The sequence below is a fragment of the Chionomys nivalis genome, chromosome 2 (assembly GCF_950005125.1).
Source record: "Chionomys nivalis chromosome 2, mChiNiv1.1, whole genome shotgun sequence".
Lineage (NCBI taxonomy): Eukaryota > Metazoa > Chordata > Mammalia > Rodentia > Cricetidae > Chionomys > Chionomys nivalis.
In genome coordinates this window covers 83,661,476-83,678,918 of record NC_080087.1, presented here as the reverse complement: position 1 = coordinate 83,678,918, position 17,443 = coordinate 83,661,476, and the positions used below count along the sequence as shown (strand labels likewise).

The window sequence follows — 17,443 nt, the reverse complement described above, 5'->3', positions numbered from 1 at the left end:
AATGGGAATTAATAATAAATCCACAATTTAACATATCACAGTTTTCTTAAATCCATATTAATCAAAAGACAAGAAAAGCTCTTCTGATGGGCGAGAACAATGACATTGCTGCTGTCTATACCAGTTCCAGTCTGCGCAGCAGTTAGACCCTCGGGCTGCCCCCTCTAAAGTGAAGAGGGCTTCAGCCATTCCTTATTGAGTCTTTCTTTCCCTGAGGGGAAAGCTTAGGTCTTAGTTCTCAGGTCCAATATTTTAATCAAAACGAGTTCTGTGTCCCAAAAACTAAACAGTCAAATATTCAGTCTACATTTCAGCTCCGAAGCAAACAGGACTCAGGCTGCAGAATACTATAGTCATCGCTGTCAGGTCATCTCAGTTGGGCCTCTGGGTCCGTGGCCTGAATGTCTGGCAGCAACTCAGCATCTGTCCTCAGAGCAGCATGGTACCCTGCAGCGCAGAGCAGCAGCAGCAGGTCCCGCAGACCGGGCACGCCTCTCTGGGTGCCCGGGAGACTGGACCATGGACTCCTCTCCAGCTCCTCTATGGGGCGTTTGCAGCTATGATGTCATCGGGACTGCCACTCTTTCACTGCACATGCAGTCATCTCAGCCTTTTTATCCTTTAATCCCAGCACTCGGGAGGCAGAGGCAGGCGGATCTCTGTGAGTTCGAGGCCAGCCTGGACTACAGAGCTAGTTCCAGAACAGGCTCCAAAGCCACAGAGAAACCCTGTCTCGAAAAACCAAAATAAAAATAAAAATAAAAAAGCACAAACACATTCTCGACCCCAAATTAATATAGGGTCAGGTCTTTTTATAATTCATTGCAAGGATTTGGTCACTTTGGTGTCACCATGCTAGATCTGTCTGCAGCTTTTATTTTCAAGGAGCCATGTAATGCTCCACAATTCCTTTTCATTATTAACCATATGTGCAGTCCTTCCATTGGCAGAGCCATTTGAAAATTTAGCATGGCATCCTGTAAGGGATCTTTAGCTATAACATTAGCAAAATATAGTTGTGTGGATAGCAGTCAGCTGGGAAAGATTATTGCTCTGGCTTTTTAATTGAGCAAACACAATTGCCCAAGAATCACTATCTTAAAATTGTCCGTTAATCTGTTGCTTAGTATAAGGAACATCGACCATAGTCAGTTCTCTGCTAAATCATCTCCTAGGTCCATCCTGCTCCTCTGTACTAGACGAGCTACCGCTTCAAATTAAGAGTTTAATTTCTTAACTGGAAAAAACAGGAAGACGTAGCCATAAAAACATTCTGTTTTTCCATAAAACTGCTTTAGAATAAGTTTTGTACTTATCATACATACTTGCCATAGCTGAATTATGATTAATATACTCTACCTGCTTGAGTACCTGTCTATAGTTTCTTGTAAGCTCTCTATTGGAAATTGGGTCATTGCTCCCTTTAAGAATTTTACTTTGTAACTCAAGATCTCCCATAAGAATATTATAATTAAGGCTTTAGCCATTGCGTATCTAATTAAGTTTGTAAATTTTCTTCCTTTTAAGTTGCAAGACTGCCTAACTGATAGGAAAATGGAAAAAGGAAAGCACATTCAACTAGTGACGCTGGCATAACTTGATATTAACATATAGAAGAATGAAAATATATCCATATTTATCACTTGGCACAAAACTGAAATCCAAATGAATCAAAGGCCTCAACCTAAAAGTAACCACACTGAACCTCATAGAAGAAAAGTTAGAAGTACACTTGAATGCATTGGTACATCAAATACGGCCCCAGTGGCACAGACGTTGAGAGAAACAATAAGTAAATGAGATCTCCTGAAACTAAGAAGCTTCTGCAAAGCAAAGGACACAGCCATTAAGATATAATATCAGCCTATAGAATGGGGAAAGATCTTTATTTATCCATTCCAAAATACAGTGTAGAAATATGGGCCTGTATAATATGGCCCTGTAGTTTCAGGGCCAGGGTTTTTCCCTTCACTGGCTCTGGTTTCAGGGTCAGGTGGGTTTCTTTGGCCCTTTTACCCTACACCTTTCTAATTGTGTTTGTTTTTTCTTTGGCCCCTGTTTTCCTTTTCTAGCTCCTTTATTTGATCTTCATAAGTAATCTCTGGTTTTACTCTTTGATTTATATTTTCTTTAAAAATATGAGTATTGTCCTGAATTTTCAATATGTATTTTTTAACTCATCTTTTTTTTTTTTTTTTTGGTTTTTCTTTCTTTTTTTTTTTTGGTTTTTCGAAGCAGGGTTTCTCTGTGGTTTTGGAGCCTGTCCTGGAACTAGCTCTTGTAGACCAGGCTGGCCTCGAACTCCCAGAGATCCGCCTGCCTCTGCCTCCCGAGTGCTGGGATTAAAGGCGTGCGCCACCATCGCCCAGCTTTTTTTTCTTTTTTAACTCATCTTGGTTTACTTTGAAGCAGAGCTGCCTTGTCCTGTTCCCAGCACAGGAGCTGTTTAACTGAGTGGTCTTACCTCTCCTTCCCGCATTTTATGCACATTGGTCACTGACGTCGTTCATTCCTGTGCTATAATTAGCTAACACATTGATATCACTGTTGTTTGAAATAAGCAGTTTTCTCTCGATCAGTTAATGAAGGACGCAAGGAAATTTTTTCTTTTACCTGTATTGTCACATCATGTGGTTTCCCGTTGTCATTTGCCCATCACTACTATAAGCATTACAGCTTGGACGGAAAGGTTTCCTGGCAGTTGGAAGCCAAGGAATACCAGAAAGTCACACTGCACAACAAACCTCACACAAGAGATTTGTTGGGAGGGGAAAAGCAGGAGGGTGGCTGCCTCTGCTTGGGCGAAAAAGAGCAGCAGACTGAACAGGAAGGACTTGTATGAATTACTTGGGAAGGGGGTGGTGGATCTTTTCAGGGTGGAGATTGGAGATTGGGCTTTTTACTCTGTAGAGTAGGGGCAGGGTCTAGCAGTTAAGGGGAGTCAAGAGTGTTCTGTAGGTGGAATCTGGCAGTTAGAGGTCCTTGGGCGAGGGGCCTGGCCACTTGTCTGGATTAAGGGGGCTTACATTCCCCCTTTTTGTTTATTATTGATAAACAGTCGGGTCATGGAAAGGGGGCAGTGTTATTATTAGACTACTTGCTGTTGAATCAGGGCCTCAAAGTCCTTTGGGTGAACTTGATCTTCACTATCGGTATAATTGGGAGTTACTGGCCTCTGACTCTGTAGCTAGGGACTAGTAATCCTGTAATAGCAACTGATTAAAATTCTGGGTAGAGATCTGTTTTTGAAGAAATCTAGACAAGAAGTTTATCAGGCAGGGCACAACTAGGAGGATCAAGACAAGCAGGGGAAAGGGGCTAAGAAGGGTCACATCCACCTCCATGCTGGACCGTCAATGAGCTACTAGCCTGAGGTATCGAGCTGTTTCTTACATTTTTGGAGATTCATCTGGAGTTGCTGGATCTTGTCTTTTACTATACCTGACTGGTTGACATAGAAGCAACATTCCTCCCTGAGAAAGAGACAAAGACCTCCTCTTTCTGCTTTTAGGAAGTCTAATCCTCACTGACTTTGTTGCACTTATGGTGGCCCAGTGAGTCGAGTTGGCCCTGGAGGGTAAGCATGCTCTGAGCCGCACACTGGCGATCCCGATGAACTCAGAGATAGAGATGGCAGACAGCTAGGGAGGTAGTCGCTCCTGGGTTTCGGCACCAAGGTGTCAGCGCTATAGCTCTGAAGGGAAAGGTTATAACACAGCTTGGAAGGAAAAGTTATTCTGGCTGTCAGAAGCCAGACGATACCTGTAGGTGTTACAATTCTGGAGGGAAAGGCATCCTGGCCGTCAAAAGCTAGCTATACCTACAACTCAAGTTGTTTTTTTTTATCTCTCTGGTTTCAGGGTCAGGGTGTGCTTCATTGGCTTTGGTTTTAGGGCCAAAATGTGTTTCTTTGACTGGCTCTGGTTTCAAGGTCAGGCGTGTTTCTTTGGCTGACCCTTTTACTCTACGCCAGGCTGGTGTCCGCCTTCAGATCTTCTTGCCTCTGACTGCAAGTGCTGGGATTTATGGGAGTATACCACCATGACCAACTGAGGTCTTACCATTGCTTGAAGGAAGATCTGCTTGATAAACTCCCTCAGTTTTTGTTTGAATTTCTCTGTGTCCATCACTGTTTTATGTCTGTGGTTACTTTTAAGATGACTATAGTTCTTTCCTTTTTTCTGTAGAGATATGGTATTGGTTTTTTGCTGGCCTTCTTTTTATTTTCAGTATGCTGTGTTTGTGTGTCCCCCCTACCCCCACCCCCATTCTGTTCTCTGAGCTTTTTAGAGTTGTGATCTGCTATCAGTTTATAGCATTTCTATATATTATTGCTTAAAATACTTTTCCTTTTGGTAATCCACTTGCATTCATAATATCTATGTATCATATGCTTTAATATTGAATATTGTCTCATAGTTTCGTTGTTTTCCATTGTTTTGTGTTTATGCTTAGAAAGCATCTGTTGGCATATCTTTAAACTCACTAATGTTTTCCCTCGGTGTATCAATTCTGCTGATCAGCACAAAGACATTGTTTCTGTCTAGTGTTTTTTATTTATAGCATCCCTTTTCCCCTAGTTTCCATCTCTTTGCTTATTTCCCCCAGTTTCCATTTTTTCCATTAGCAACCCCAACATGCTAATCATGGAGTTTTAAAACTCATTTCACAAACTTTTCCTCATCTTTTCCTGTGAGTTATTGTGCTGTGTCATGGAATGCCGAGTCTTATAGTAGTCTATATCATAAATGCTTTAACACTAGAGAGCCTAACAGGTCAACAGATAGTACTGTTGCAGAGTGATAAATGCCACAGTGTGGGAGCTTAAGGGGTACAGGAGTATAAGTAAGTCCACATAGAGGAATACCCCACCCCAAAGTGACGTGATCTTGACTTAAGAACAGGGCTTTGGTAAAGGAGCAGCAGGCTGGTTGGAAGTCAGGGTGTGGTTTCTAGACATGGGAATAGGATGTGCAGTTTGTTTAAAGAAGGGCATATCCTTGTATATAGCTGGAGTTTACCTTCAGGAGTGAAAGAGGAGACCTACAGGGCATTAAGAAACAAATCTATACAAGGAGCACTCCTCCAGCTCTTGAGAGGCAGAGGAGGCGGACCTCTGAGTTAGAGGCAGCCTGGGCTACAGAGGGAGTTCCAGGACAGCCAGGGCTACAGGGAAACCTTGTCTTGGGGAAGAGTTAGTGAAAGTGAATACAAATGAGGGGAATTGAGCAAAATACATAGAAGTTGATGACATAAGCTAGAGGTAAGGAAGAATAGGTCAGCTATTTTAGGAAGCCCATTGCTCTTTTAGCCTCCCATCCAGAGGGAGCACTTTGCACTTTGGTTAACAAATATAAGCAGGAGCTTCCTTCTCAACTGCAAGGACTCTTAAGTATCTCTGCAGGGCAAGAGGAAGCTTATAAGCAAACTCTTGTTCTTTCATGTGAGCTTCCTTTTGAAAAGTTTCTGTTTAAAGTAGAACTTTTCTTTTATTGTTGTGGATTGACTGAGTGAGTACGCGATTGAGAGGTGGTCTCATTCTCCAGCCAGGGTGACCTTGACCTAAGGAGACCTTCCTGTCTCAAGCTCCCAAGTGCTGGGAATACAGGCATGTTACCACCCTCACTGGAAACTAAAACATGCACGAATATACATGCTTATGTGCATGGTGTGTATAATATAAATGCATGTATATATTCAAAGATAGACAGGTGACGTCTTGTGAGAAGGAAGCCCCTTTCCGCCCCCCACCTGTCCCTCTTCTGCTGACACCAGTGCTGTTTTTCCCAGACGCTCCCTGATGGTGCTTACCAAAGCTCTGCACTTTCCCTGACACTGCCGGTTTTGTGTATGGGAAAATGCACAACCCAAAAGTCAGGTACACCCCACCATTTAAAAGCTAACTCAGCTCATATCTGTTGTTAATGGCGGGTGGGGACGGCAGGGGTGTTTTCTTGGTCTTGTAAACAGAGCAGCCAGTTGTACAATGAAGTAACCCACTGCTGTCCATAGATCCTAAGCAGCTGAGAAAATAACCCACTGTGGATAATCCATCCTTAACTGCCGAGAAAGCTGCTGGTAGTTTGTCTAGGTTTACCACTTTATGTGTCTTTCTTTCTACATTCTAATTTCTGGTACCTACATTTCTATATTCTTATTTCTAGACCCTTCAAGGGGTCTGCCACCCAGCTCCCAAACAATATCTCCCCCTTCCCCCCCCCCACACACACACAGAGAGAGAGAGAGAGAGAGAGAGAGAGAGAGAGAGAGAGAAGCTTACTGTTACTTATAAATGCCTGACTGTAGCTTGGCTTGTTTGTAGCCAGCTTTTCTTAAATTATCATGTCTACTTTTTACCTCTGGTTTTTTATTTTTCTTACTTCTGTACATCTTGCTTTCATTCTTACTCAGTGTCGGGCCCCTTCTTTTCTCTCTTTTTCTCCTCCGATTCTCTCTGCCAGTCCTGCCTGTCCTTTCTCCTGCCTCGCTACTGGCCATTCAGCTCTTTAGACCATCAGATGTTTTAGACAGGCAAAGAATCACAACTTCGCAGAATTAAACAAATGCACCATAAAAGAATGCAGCACATTTTTGCATTATTAAAACAAATATTCCACAGCATAAACAAATGGAACACATTTAAAAATAATATTATCTAACAGAATATTGGGACCAGACTAGAGACAGCCTAACTTGCCTTTCCGGGATGAAAAGAGTTAAATCCTTTCTAATGAGAACCCTGAGGCGCTGTAGTGGGACATGGTGTGTCCAGTGCAATAGCTGAGTGCTGCTGGGCTACAAATAGGACGAGAACTTGGCACTCAGTTATTGGACTTCTGGGCCCTTCCCCACCGTATACAGGCACTGTTTCCATTGACAAGGAGATCAAATTATGTATATGAATTCAGTACCTGTGCTGGTGTTTGTTTCTCTGAAAGCGTAAGATAAATCTGGTCATACGACAGCAGCCAGGTCCAACAGCTCAGGTGTGATGCTCATCAGGTGTGATGCTCAATTAATTGATGTTTTCAACCTTGATAAGATCTAGACTCACCTGGGACATGGGCCTCTAGGCACACTTGAGGGGGCTCTCCTGATCAGGTTAACTGAGGTGTGAAATGTTTGAGCTGGGGGGGATGGGAGGAGAGGTTGGTGTGAGGGGGTCCCTGCGGGTGTCATACAGGAACAGTGCAGAGATGAGAATGGAAACTCAGTGCAGATTGACTTCTCCAACCTGATCAGACCTCAGGGAGTCCGAGCCAGGTGATGCACTGCCAGCATATTTAAAACAGTGCAGTTTGGGAGAAGTTTCGAGGCAACAAACAGTTCAGTTCCAGGTGCACAATAAAGCTTAAGGGGTGACTACATCAGGAATCCTCGGTTTGTGTAACCATGAGGGTGGGTTCTTTGCTAAAAGGCCTCTAACTGGTAACATAGAGGTCACTAGGCCACAAAGTACCAGTGACAGCTCGCCTTAAGAAGGGAGGAGTCTGGAATAATCATTCTGGGGAATTAGGGCAAGGTTTGTCCTTAAAAGAGAGCAAAAAAGGACACTCTCAGCTTTGTGGATGGGATGCAGGTATTTGATTTTTATCTCCTCCATCCGGGCATGTTTAACATTCTGGGTTCTCTTAGTGCTTCTCTGTGAGTACAGGGTCCTCTTTTCCCCCAGCAGTGCCTTTAACTGAGCACTTGGAAGGCTGAGGCAGGCAGCAGAGAGCTCACTCACAGAGAGTGAGTTCAAGGCCATCCTGCTCTACATAGTGAGTTCCAGGACAACCAAGAATACACAAAGAAATGTTTTTGAAAAAGAAACAAACAGAAGAAGGAAAAAAGTTTTAATTTTTATCTTCTATTATTTTTGAAACATGGTTTTACTGTACAACTCTGGCTATCCTTGAACTCATTATGTGGACCAGGCTGACCTTGAACTCACAGAGCTCCACCTGCCTGGGCCTCCCCAGTGCTGGGTCCAGAGGTGAGCACCACTGCACCTGCTGAAAGTTTTAGGTCACAAAAATTGAAAGGGGCCACTGTTATGGTTTAAGTAAAATCCGAGTCATGGCACCAATGGTATGGTAAAAGTAAAATGCTGCAGGTCCCTGAGTGGCTGCAGTAGGCAGCAGGTCCCCACAGTGGTGGCAGGCAGCTGGCCATGAGACCATGTGATAGGTCCCCGAAGTGGTGGCAGGCAGCTGGCTGAGGGCTGAGGGTCCTGAGAGCAGCCAGTCCGAGGCAGGGAAGGCACAGTTCCCCAAGTGGCTGCAGTGGGCCACAAGAGGCAGCAAGCCGCAGGCAGGGAGCCACATGGTGGGTGAGAGACCTCCTTAGAGCAACCAGTTCCACGAGGAGAGACAGATGGATGGGCATGCCACGAGACCACACCACAGGTCCCCAAAGGTGGCTGTCCTGGGCAGGGAGCCATGTGGCGGGTGAGAGACAGAGACATGGATAGGCATGCCATGCAGAGTGAGGTTGGATATTTATTTAGTGAGTTATGGAGGTGAAAGAGGAGAAGGGGAGAAGGCAGGGAAGAGCGACATCAGCAAGATGGTGGCGTAGGAAGCCTTGGGTCCTTTTGTTTCCCCCTAGGTTCTGTGGGACTGTGAAAGAGCTGTGTCTCAGGAGTCTCCATCAGGTCTGGAACAGGCTAGCTACTCAAAAAGAGAGGAATGGCAATTTAGGCTTTAGGTGTCTGACCTAGGGGGAGCAGACAAAGACTATAGCTGCTGCTGCTTCCTTAGAAAGAGAAGCGTCAGAAGGCCCAGATTCCCGGCCAGGATGTCTATCTGTCCCAAGGCCAATCCATGAAGGCTAGGAGTGATTCTTGCTTTGTCTGAAGACAGAGAGTCAGAAGAAATGTAAAGTCAGCAAAGATTCCCACAGAGACATATGAGATTAATTGCCTGAAGCCAATTCTGGAGAATCAGAGCTAAATGGCTTATCTGACAAAAAAATAAAAATAAATCTTATAAAGAAGCTCACTAGGGTCAAGAGAACAATGCATGAATAAAGAGAATTGGAGCAGACAGAAACAAGAGGTACCATGGAATTTCTAGAGTTGAAGAACATAGCAAATACACTGAAAAGTATACAGTAACAGGGTTCAGCCCAGACTAGATCAAGAGGAAAGGATCAGCAGATGCAAAGACAGGTCCCTGAGAACAGTTCAGGCAGAGAAGCAGAACAACCTGGAATCAAGAAGCCTGGGTTGTAGTAAGGAAATCATGGAATCCCAGGGAGCCCACTAACTAATGTGTGGGTATATACCCACTGTGTGCGTGTGTGTGTGCGTGTTTGTGTGTATGTGGCCAGAGAAGATCACTGGATCCCTTGCCATGAAGTTGGAGTTACAGGCATTTGTGAGCTCTGGGCTGTGGCTGCTGGAATCCAGCTTGGGTCTTGATGGTAGAGCAGCAAAGTCTTAGTCACTGAGTCAAGTTTTCAGCCCTTCACTGTTCTAATCCTGTAATTCCCCCAGCATGTCTAATGCCTTTCTGGTTTAGATTTCTTTCTCTCTTTTTTTTTTCTCTTTCTTTCTTTCTTTCTTTCTTTCTTTCTTTCTTTCTTTCTTTCTTTCTTCCTTCCTTCCTTCCTTCCTTCCTTCCTTCCTTCCTTCCTTCCTTTCTTTCTTTCTTTCTTTTTTTTTTTGAAAATAGATTTAATTCTCTTAACCACCAGTACTTCTGATATGCCTAACATAAACCTTCCAGTCCTGGAAGTACATCACCTTTCTTGATACATTCGCATTTAATTAATCCTTTTGTAAATGTCTCTGTCCACTAAGAGAGCCTGTGTGTCTTAGCAGTTTCCTAATCGTCCTGGCCTGTGCTTTCGGAGCTGCAGACAGGCCCAGGCCTCCCCACGGATGTGGCCCTGCTCGGCACACCCCACTCTCAGCCCCACATCGCCTGCCTCGTGACCCTTGTGGTGTTGGCCTCTCACCAGTATGACTATTGTCCCGCTTTCTCTTGGATCGAAGAATGATTGTAAGTTGTAGGTGCATAATGCTGAACCACAAAGGCAACTGTGTTCTAATGACTTCTGTTTTTTTTGCCAGCTCAGCCTGCTCAGGCCGCCCGCCACAAAAGAAGAGGAAATGACGGAGTCCAAGGTAAATCCAGTGTCTCGTGCTCGCCTGTGCGCAGGTCCAGAGCACTCGGTCACGTGCCATGCATTTAAAGGGCCCGCATCCAGAAGACAGAAGCAGTATTTTCTCCAAAGGAAGTAGTGTCAGAAGTTTAAAACTATGGGGGAATCTAAAGTGGTTGTTCTATGAAGTCCATTCAGAGAGGCTTTAGCTGGGCCTCGTGTTTTGGTTTCATTCTTCTTCTTTTTTTTAATTATTCTTTTTGGTTTTTCAAGATTGGGCTTCTCTGTGTAATAGCCCTAGCTGTCCTGGAACTCGCTCTATAGATCAGGCTGGCCTCCATCTCACAGAGATCCTCCTACTTCTGCCTCCTGAGTGCTGAAATTAAAGTATGTTCCACCAGGTAAAGAAAACCAGGGCAGGGGCTGGAGAGGTGGCTCAGCGGTTAAGAGCATTGCCTGCTCTTCCAAAGGACCCGAGTTCAATTCCCAGCAACCACATGGTGGCTCACAACCATCTGTAGTGAGGTCTAGTGTCCTCTTCTAGTAGGCATATATGCAAAACAGAGTGTTGTATCCATAATAAATAAATATTTTTTAAAAAAAAAAAAGAAAACCAGGGCACAAGTTGATGACATCACTTTCATTATATAAATGCCCCAAAGCAATAATTTCCTCACAGAAACAAGCCTTTTGTTGTCACATCGGTCAATGAGAATAATGCTGTGTGTGGCTCCTTACACTTGATAAACCTACATTTTTGTTTGTTTTGATTAAAGATGAAACAGTATGTGTCAAAGTAGTCCAGAATCAGAAGGAGCACAAATAAACATCAGTAGCAAAATAAACACAGCCTGGCACCATGTGCAGTGGGCACTGAACAGTGGTAAGGGAGTGTGTCTAAACACAGTGCAGGGGTGCACAGCAGTAAGGGAGTGTGTCTAAACACAGTGTGCAGAGCTGTGCAGCCGTAAGGGAGTGTGTCTAAACACAATGTGCAGAGCTGTGCAGCAGTAAGGGAGTGTGTCTAAATACAGTGTACAGTACTGTGCAGCAGTAAGGGAGTGTATCTAAATATAGTGTGCAGAGCTGTGCAGCAGTAAGGGAGTGTGTCTAAACAGTGTGCAGTGCTGTGCAGCAGTAATGGAGTGTGTCTAAACACAATGTGCAGAGCTGTGCAGCAGTAAGGGAGTGTGTCTAAACACAATGTGCAGAGCTGTGCAGCAGTAAGGGAGTGTGTCTAAACACAATGTGCAGTGCTGTGCAACAGTAAGGGAGCGTGTCTAAACACAGTGTGCAGTGCTGTGCAGCAGTAAGGGAGTGTATCCCTATGTCCATCAACACAAAGAGAAAGAATCTGGAGACATCAGTACATACCAACTGCCTCCATTCTTATGACATTCAGACTTGCAAAAGGTGTTAGAAGTCAGAATAGTGGCCTGGGTATCGGGTATATGTTCATGGTCCAGGTACTTGGGAGGTGAAAAGAGAAGAAGGTCAACGTCAGCTGTGGCTGCTGAGCAAGTCCAAGGCCAGCTTGGGTAATGAGAATATCACCTGCTCAACATCAGGACAGTCAGAATAGTAGTTAGCTCTGAGAGGGTGGAAGGTTACCCAAGACAGGGCGTTAGGTTGTGTGGAGTATTGAAGACAACTTTGTTTGGTTGTCTTCAATGGCCATGTTGTAAGTTATAAAATTGTCAGGCTGAGCACACAAGATTTTCTGCTATTGAATTGTTGGATATAACCCTCCCTTCATAGCATCTTTATTTAAATTGAGGTTATTTCTATAAGTTCTCTTAGTCACTGAAGGATTCCCCCCCCCCCCAACTGTGTTTGCTAGTTTGTTACACCTCTAGTTTTTGCCTCAGGCACGTTGAGATAATTTTCAAGTGAACACACTGTACAATGGAGACAACACTAAAGCCATTTTAAACCCAGGCCCCATTTTTGTGAGAATCTAACCTAACAGGCACCCCACTTCAGGCGCCTTACACCATATACCTGAAAATTCTGAGGAAGGCCACAAATGGCCCAAAATCTGCCTGGCTGTCCAGATAACCTGAGGATAGCCAATCAGAAGTTAGACAAACAAGTTTTCACAGTTACCAGGTGTTTTTGTGGACAGTTACAACAATGCCCTCTTGACCTAGAGCCACCTACAACAGAAGCATATCCCCTACCCAATCCCGCAACTCCAAGGCATGTAACTCCCCACCTGCGGTTTCTCCCTTTAAAGGTCCCCCGCACTGTGAGTCAGGGGCCTTCCTCCCTCACTGGCTGTGTTGGTGTGTGGGATGAAGCCCCTGCTCCTGAGCTTGTAAAACAATAAAGAAACCTTGGAAAGTCAGCTCCGTGGGGGTCCCATTGGGGGTCTCATGACTCAGCATAGCACAGTCAGCACAGGGCCAAGAAATAGAATGAGACGGCTCAGAAAGTAAAGGCACTTGCCACCAGATTTGGAGACCGGATTCAGTCTGGGCCCCATGTGCTGGATGGAAGGGACTGAGTCAAATAATCCATGTGATCTGTCTGTATCTGGCTTTATTTACTTAATATTATGTTTATCAGATTTATCCATGTTCAGTGGTTAGGTCTAGTTATAGCTCACGTTTTCTCACTCAGCTAACAAATTAGCTTGTATTTATGCGATTGCTGATAGTCACTTAATTGGTTTTATTTTTAGGAATTATAAATATGAAAAATGGGAAATTTCTTATGAATGTCAGGCTGTGTATAAAGTTCATTGTTGTGGAAAACAGTTTTCTAAAGTGATTGTCCAAAATGACATTGTGTTGTAGACACTGTCACCCCAAGTAACCTTCTTGAGTGTTGTTGTTGATTTGTCTGTGGTGTTGGGGGTTGAACACAGGGCACCTTGCATGAGCACTCTACCCCTGAGCTAGGAGCCGCCCCCTATAAAATTTAAATAGAAGGTTCTGTGTGCGTGTGCATGTTAAGTAGCCCGTAGAGTCTCAAAGAGGGAGTCAGGTCTTCTGAGCTGGAATTGCAGGCAGTTGTGAGCTGCCTGGAATGGCTGCTGGAGCTGAGCGTGGTCCTCTGTAAGTTCTCTTAGTCCTGAGCCTTCCCTCCAGCCCTGTTGAATATATTTTCTCTATTTACAAGCTGCCTGTTCAACATAATAGGGATTCATTTGTGGTAAAGGAGGAACTCAAAATTTAAATACATAAAAATCATATTATTGTCAGGCATAGCGGCTCATTTATACCTTTAACCACAGCACTCAGGAAGCAGAGGCAGGAGGATCTCTGTGAGTTATGGATTACCTTGTCTACATAGTGAGTTTCAGATTTGAAGGCGTAAGGCACAAAACAATCCCACACCAGTTTGGAATTATGATTAATAAAAGGGTTATTTATTTAAAGGGAGAAAAACTTACAGATCACCGCCCCAGACAAAATCCCTCTGCGCGATCAGGAATGAAGTCTAACAGCCAGAAGTGAAGCTGGAAGCAAGAGAGCAAGCACACGGCTGCTACTGCTTTTTAAAACAAGAGACCATGCCCAAGTGGGCTGGTATCTTAAAGGCCATTGGCTGAAGGAGCGGAAGTAGCTCCTGCAGCACTGATTCTGTCTCCAACAAATCAAAAGTACAGCAAAAACAGAAAACAAAATCACAGTTTTCTTTTATTATAGTCACCTGAATTAGTTAATAAAACATGACAATGAGCCCAAAACTAGAGTTTTTCTAGAGACAAATCAACATATATGTTACGTCTTTCACAGCAGTTGCCAAAGCCATTTTGCTACAGCAAACTTAAAAAAAAATTTTTAAACTTATTTGTATGTGTCTGCATATGTGTGTCTGAGCATATATTATGTGTGTGAATGCAGATACTCAGATGCAGTAAGAAGGTGTCTGTATTATGTGTATCTGAGCATGTATTACGTGTGTGCAGGTACATGCATGCAGGAAGAAGGTGTCAGGTGTGATCCTCTGTGTCTTGCTGTCTGTTCTTTTGAGGCAGGGTCTCTCCCTGAAACAGGTATTCTCTCAGGTAGGCTAGAGGCCCTGTCTCTGCCGTCATCAGAGCTGGGTTACAGGCATGTTTGGGATATCTGGCTTGTTATATGTGCCGTGGAATCTGAACTCAGATCCTCATGATTGAGTAGTAAATGTTCATAACTGCTGAGCCGTCTCATCATCTCTAAGGGAGATATTTTTCCCTTTCGTTGCGAATAGATTTTTTTTCTCACATAATAGATCCTGATTATAGTTTCCTGTCCTCCTCCTCCCAGCTCCTCTCCACCTTCCCTCCCATCCAGGTCCACCCCCTCTGTCTCATTAGAACATAAACCAAGCTTTCTAAGGGATTATATATGATATGATGATATGATAACAAAAACTAGCACATTGAAATAGGACAAAACAAACAGAAGGACAAAAGCCCAAGAAAAGGCACAAGAAACAGGTATCGAGACAGAGGCACACTCATTTGCACACTCATGGATCTCATGAAAACATTAAACTGGAGGCCATAATATTTACCCAAAGGACCTGTAGGGTTAAAATAGAGAAAAAAAAGATATAAATAAGATATAAATAAATAAATAAATGAAATAAAAAAGTAAAATTAAGTCAGGCATGGTGACATACACCTTTAATTCCAGCACTCAGGAGGCAGGCAAATCCCTGAGTTTAAGCTAGCCTGGTCTACAGAATAAGTTCCAGGAAAGCCAGAACTACATAGAGAGACCCTGTCCCCAAAAAACAAAACTCAAAATAGGCAAAAATAAAAAAGTAAGTAAGTAAGTAAATAAATAAAAAGCAAGAAAAAAAGCAAAAAACCCTGACACATTATGAGCAAGGGACCTCCAGCGGTGCTGTGGGGTTTCTGTTCTGTCTGTGGTTCACTGCTGGGTGTGCAACTGCTCCAAAGCAGTTGGTTTCTGCAGTGTGGTGAGACCCTGGGAGATGTAGTTATGATAGATAATAAATACGCATATCAAAATTTATCCCTGCTTTTAGGTTTTCCACCTTAGTGCTTTTGAGGGATGTACTAGTGACTTTTTGAATTTCGTTTGCTTCTATCCTATGGCTCCCTTGTGGCGCCCTCTGTTGGGGAGACCTCTGCAGAGCTTTTCATTTGGTTGCTCTGTTCTTCATTTCTGGTATTTCAGTTTGGGTTTTCTTCAGTACTTCTGTCTTCTTGCAGAATCCCTCTCTCATGTCATGTGTCTCTGTCTGTATTGGAATCAGCTGTTTGTGTTTTCTTGGGATTCTTTTCAAAAGTTTATTTTATTCTCTAAGTTCTTTGAGCATACGTATCCTTCTTTTAAGTTATTTTTAGGGTGATTTCATCCAGCTCACTTTCATTGGAAGCCATTACTATAGAGTAGTACTTTTGAAGGAGTTAGGTTGCCTTGGTTTTTCATGTTACTTGTCTGTGTATTGTGTTGTGACTTGTACATCTGGAGCTAGATTGTTGGTTGAATTTATTTCTTTTTTCACTTACCCTTATTGTTTCAGAGTGGACATTTGTGTGTTATGAATGTCTCTTTATGGTCTTCACTGTGAAGGATACTAGGTTATTGTTATCACGTGGTAGAGACAGGGGTGGTGGCGGCGAGAGTCTGGGTAGGTGTACTAACCTCACTTATGGAAGGTGCAGGGCAGTTGCCTCCCAGAAACTGGTTACCAGTGTGACGGTAGGTAGGAGTGAGGCTTCCTGGACATGCTGAACTCACGAGGACAACAGGAAAGGCTAGAACCTCCTTAGCATGCTGTGCCCACTGGGGGAGCAGGTAAGACTGAAGTCCCAGCCATACTTTGCTCATCAGGTGTGATGCCGTTTTTCTTTATGACTGAACAGAATTCTATTGTGTGTAGATACTACTGAATCTACTTTCTGTTAAATGATCATAAATGGACAGAATATTGCTAATATGGTATTTGTTTTATTTTGTCTAGAAATGGGCACTTTTTATAACCCCTTTTTTTCTGAATAATGTCTGAATGAGATTCCTTATGTTTTCCCTATGTCTTTTTTTTTTTTTTTTTTTTTTGGTTTTTCGAGACAGGGTTTCCCTGTGGTTTTGGAGCCTGTCCTGGAACTAGCTCTTGTAGACCAGGCTGGTCTCGAACTCACAGAGATCCGCCTGCCTCTGCCTCCCAAGTGCTGGGATTAAAGGCGTACACCACTACCGCCCGGCCGTTCCCTATGTCTTTAAAATGGATTAACTTTAGATTGAGTATACGTGTGTTATTACAGGGAACAGTGACATTCAAAGATGTGGCTATAGATTTCACTGCAGAAGAATGGGAGCGATTGGACCCTACTCAGAGGAGCCTGTACAGGAGCGTGATGCTAGAGAACTACAGCAACCTTGTCACAGTAGGTGAGATGACGTCCTTTTCCTAGTCACAGTGGGTGACATGGTGTCCTTTTCCTAGTCACAGTGGGTGACATGGTGTCCTTTTCCTAGTCACAGTGGGTGACATGGTGTCCTTTTCTAAACTAAGGTGAAACTTCAGAATGTTGATGAGGTCTGCCTTGAGATGCCTTTGTTACTGGTCCTGTCCATGCTGTTACTTCAAAGCAGAATCCTGATGATATTTTAGGGTCCAGCATTCCCAGAGGTTGGAACGCCTGGCTTCCCCAGGCCTATCTCATTTCCTGGGCTGGTTTTGGTTACTGGTTTGTATACCCAAATTAGTGTCATCTCCCCCAACAGGCTCTCCACTCACCAAACCTGAGGTGATTTTCAAGTTGGAACAAGAGGAAGAACCATGTGTGGTGGAGAAAGAAGTATTAAAGAGATACTGTCCAGGTTAGTGGAAGGGAAGCAGCCAGGTGAGGAGAGAGGAACAATAAATGGTTAATCTGTCTGAGACATTTCCCAAGTTTCCCAAGGTGTTTTCCTAAAGCATATAGACTTGGGAAGTAAGTTAGTGTGAACTCTTCTTATAACTATGATGTCATCACCCTTTAAAACTTTTTAAATACTTTTTTATTTGTGTGTATGGGGTATGCATGTATGCATGCACATGTATGTGGGTGCATGTGTGCAATGGTGCACATGTTGAAGTTTTAGGACTAGTTATACAATAGAACTTGGGTCATCAGGCTTGGTAGCAAATGCCTTTATCTGTTGAGCCATTTCATCAACCCAAGGTGTTATTTTTCAATACTATTCATTTGTATATATGTATGTGTGTATGTATATCTCTGAGTTGCTTTTGAGTGTGTGCAGGTGCGTGTGTGTGTGTGTGTGTGTAGACAAGCATGTGGAGGCCAGAGGATAACCATATTCTGAGGTGCTGGGAGTTAGTACTATATTATATCTTTTTGGCAGCACACAGTTGACCTTATAACTTTTCTGTTACTGTTATT

General features: G+C 43.5%; 1 protein-coding gene across 1 annotated transcript in view; it reads left to right on the top strand.

The window, feature by feature from the left end:
* The window catches only part of Znf569 (zinc finger protein 569), a 32,720-nt gene that overhangs the window by 6,478 nt on the left and 8,799 nt on the right, over window positions 1-17,443 (top strand). The window contains exons 3-5 of the mRNA XM_057756669.1: window positions 10,061-10,114; window positions 16,322-16,448; window positions 16,785-16,880. Of these exons, the coding sequence (XP_057612652.1) occupies window positions 10,100-10,114; window positions 16,322-16,448; window positions 16,785-16,880 (238 nt within the window). The 5' untranslated portion in view covers window positions 10,061-10,099. The remainder of the gene's footprint in view (window positions 1-10,060; window positions 10,115-16,321; window positions 16,449-16,784; window positions 16,881-17,443) is intronic.